The sequence below is a fragment of the Peromyscus maniculatus genome, chromosome 6 (genome assembly GCF_049852395.1).
Source record: "Peromyscus maniculatus bairdii isolate BWxNUB_F1_BW_parent chromosome 6, HU_Pman_BW_mat_3.1, whole genome shotgun sequence".
NCBI lineage: Eukaryota > Metazoa > Chordata > Mammalia > Rodentia > Cricetidae > Peromyscus > Peromyscus maniculatus.
The window spans coordinates 71285234-71288190 of record NC_134857.1 but is presented as its reverse complement, the minus strand read 5'-3'; the positions used below and the strand labels follow the sequence as shown (position 1 = coordinate 71288190).

The 2957-nt window shown below is 45.4% G+C and overlaps 1 protein-coding gene across 1 annotated transcript; it reads right to left on the bottom strand.

The window, feature by feature from the left end:
• Window positions 1-523: 523 nt before the first annotated feature.
• Window positions 524-2736, bottom strand: LOC102915340 (protein S100-A9-like). Its single transcript, XM_015995116.3, has 2 exons — window positions 2467-2736; window positions 524-902 (listed from the first exon to the last, which is right to left on the bottom strand). Exons 1-2 carry the CDS (start codon window positions 2665-2667, stop codon window positions 669-671), a joined length of 435 nt encoding a protein of 144 aa, XP_015850602.3. The 5' UTR covers window positions 2668-2736; the 3' UTR covers window positions 524-668.
• Between the last annotated feature and the right edge of the window lie 221 nt (window positions 2737-2957).

Genomic DNA, 2957 nt, shown 5'->3' with positions numbered 1-2957 from the left:
CAGAAGGAAGAAGTGGAAAGGAAAGAGAGAGACACACAGAGGGCCCACCCGCTTTTTAGGCTGGGACGCTGCCGCAAGCTGATGACTTAATTAAGGACAGATTCCTTACACATACCCCATCATTCCCACTGCTGGATTCCAGTATTACTCCCAGACATAACACTGCACTGGGTCCATTTCAGGAAAACTTTTAGAGAGACAGGGTTCTTTTAGGAGAATTTGTGGACAGTGATCAGTGAAGAATGGCTGGGGTGAGATTTGAAATGGCTGCCATGTTGAGGGGAGACCAAGTGCTCTTGTTTCTGCAGTGACAAGGTCCACATTGACAGGCTAAACATGGGTATTGCCTCTTGAACAGTAGGGCATAAGTTCAAACTGGATTCATGGTCACAGGTGACTCCCAGGAGTTCAAAGCAGAGGGACCAGTTGCTGATTGTCATTTCATTGTGATGAAGTACAGGGTGGGCTTGAGTTGCGAGCTAGAGCAGGCCTGTCTACTGCTCAGGCCTCAGGGAAGGACAGATCTAGGAGACAGAAGCATCATGGAGGACACTTGGATGGAGACAGACTTTATTGTTCCCCATCCCACAGTTCCACAACCAAGGATGTGTGATACAATCTTCTCTGTAGCTTTGTTTGGGCAAGTCCAAGGTGGCTTGGCCTTCTGGTTATTTGCTATGGCAGTTGCCACGGTTGTCACCCTCTCTGAGGCTTGGCCCATAGCTGGGATCATGACTTAGGCCATTGTCATATGAGGACACATTCTTATGGGTCTTCTTATGATCCGTTATCAATACCTTAACTAACAGGTCTACAAATTCATCAAAGCACAACTGACCATCTTTATCTGTGTCGAGATCTTCCATCATGTGATTCATGGCTTTTTTATCCTTTTTCTCTTTCTGTGGGCAGAAGGGAGATGGCTATTAGTGTTGGCCATGGGCACAGATGTTAACTAGGCAGCACTGTGAGTGATCAGATGGCAAATCCAGGGTATCAATTTAAACATAGAAATGATGAACTGAGTGTTCATGGTGGAAGCAATGCTGAGCTCATGTTGAACACTTTCCAGTTGGTTCCTGAGACAGTTCTCCACCTTGCACACTAGGACTGTTGTAGAAAAAAGGTCAGAGAAATGTATGTTTGTCTAGAAATGTTCCTCATTGGTCACTAGAAAAAGTGAGAATAAAAGCTGTTGTGAAGAGGATCTTAGGAGTCTGGCATCTGAAAAGTGGATGGGTGGTTTCTGTAGGTTGTGGAAATCATACAAATTAAGACCTGACTTGGAGGAATCTGTGCCTCCCTCCACTTAGTGGGCAGGCACTCAGGAAATCAAACTGCATGGGATCTTAGAAGGGTAGAGCATGGTAGGTGCTCTTCTGACCTCAAAGACTGTGACAAATTGTGGGGGAGATTCATGGGAAGTGGTAGGATCCAGGTGTAGCAGAGAGCACCAGCCAGCTGCAGATCTTCCACTCACTGGCTGGGATACCTTGGCTAAGCCCCTCCTATAACTCTGATTAGCATATTTTCAAGGGTAATAATTTCCCCTCTAACCCAATGCTTAGACCAGGGATGTTGAGAGAGGTGATAGAATGAATGGAGAGATAACACAGAGGGGAGACTTGTCTAGAGAGTTTCTTCTGTACCCCCTGTCTGCCTGGAAGCAGCATCTTGTTTGCCTGAGATCCTCACTTCAGAGAGGTCTCTTTGTCCCCAGTATCTCCCACAGTGGCAATGCTCTACTTTAACAGGGCCTCTAGGAGGGCTGCAGAGAAGTGTACACATCTAGGCATAAGAATCGACTGACCCAGGGCATGTGCCTTACTCATTTCCTTCCAGAATCTGTTTGCCATATTTGAAAAAAAGAACACAGAGGTTTCAGATTGAATTGCTTTAATTGCTCATCATCATTTTTCTTGAGCAGATGGAATTACTGACATTTGCTGGTGCTTTTTTCATGTGAGTGATATATTTAGTTCTCACCACAAGCTTCTGATTTTTGCTTCTTCTAACCTAGAGGCTCAGGTCTACTGTTAGTCCCCAGATAAAGCTTAGTGTCCTCCCTCAGCTTCTATTCAATGGACGTCCTCAAGTGTATCCATTACCTGTTATGAAGTCTCAGCTCAAACGTCACCACCTCAAAGTGAGAGGTCTCCCTACTTTACTCACCTCTGTTGCACCTGGCACAGACCAAACAGAGGACTCTATCTTATCTTTTTCCACACTCCCAGGCTATTGGGTTCATCAGCGTTCTTAATGTTGTGTGTCCACAATCAGTACAGTCACTTCCAGGTTTTCCTCTACCCGTGTCTTCCCAGAACAGAAGTTCAATTCCTGACTCTCAGTGTCTAACTTTGAGCACCTCCAGTGACTGAGCCCTTGCTGTCCTGTGTGGATGGTGTTGGAAATTTTCTCCCTGACTGTTACACACTGCACACTCCTCCCTTTCTAATCCAGTCTTACCTTGAAGGTGTTTGGCATATCCTTATTCAGCAACTGTTTGAATTCTTTCTGGCTCAGGGTGTCTGGATCTCCCTCCTTGCCAGAGTGCTTGTGGAAGGTTTTGATGATGGTCTCCATGCCTTGTTCCATCTGTGACATTGCAGGCTGTCTTTCTTGCAGTCTATTTGAATCCTGGAGAAGCAGAAGTGCATGTAAATACATGGTCTGTCAAGCATCCTTGATCTCATCTCTGGCCTCATGAGGCAAGAAATGGAGAGGACATACACAATAAAAGAAAGGACAGGGCGGCTCTCAGTGGGGCACCTGCCTGTCACACATGCATGAAAGATGAATATTAGAAAACATAGAGAATGGCAAAATTCAAGAATTTTATTGCAAGAAACTTTCAGAAAGTTGAAGGAGGCTGCAAAACTGTGAGGAGAAGGAAGGAGGATCCAATAGAATGTTTGGAAGAAAGACAGACAGCAAAGGAAAGAAAAAACTGAGAGGCA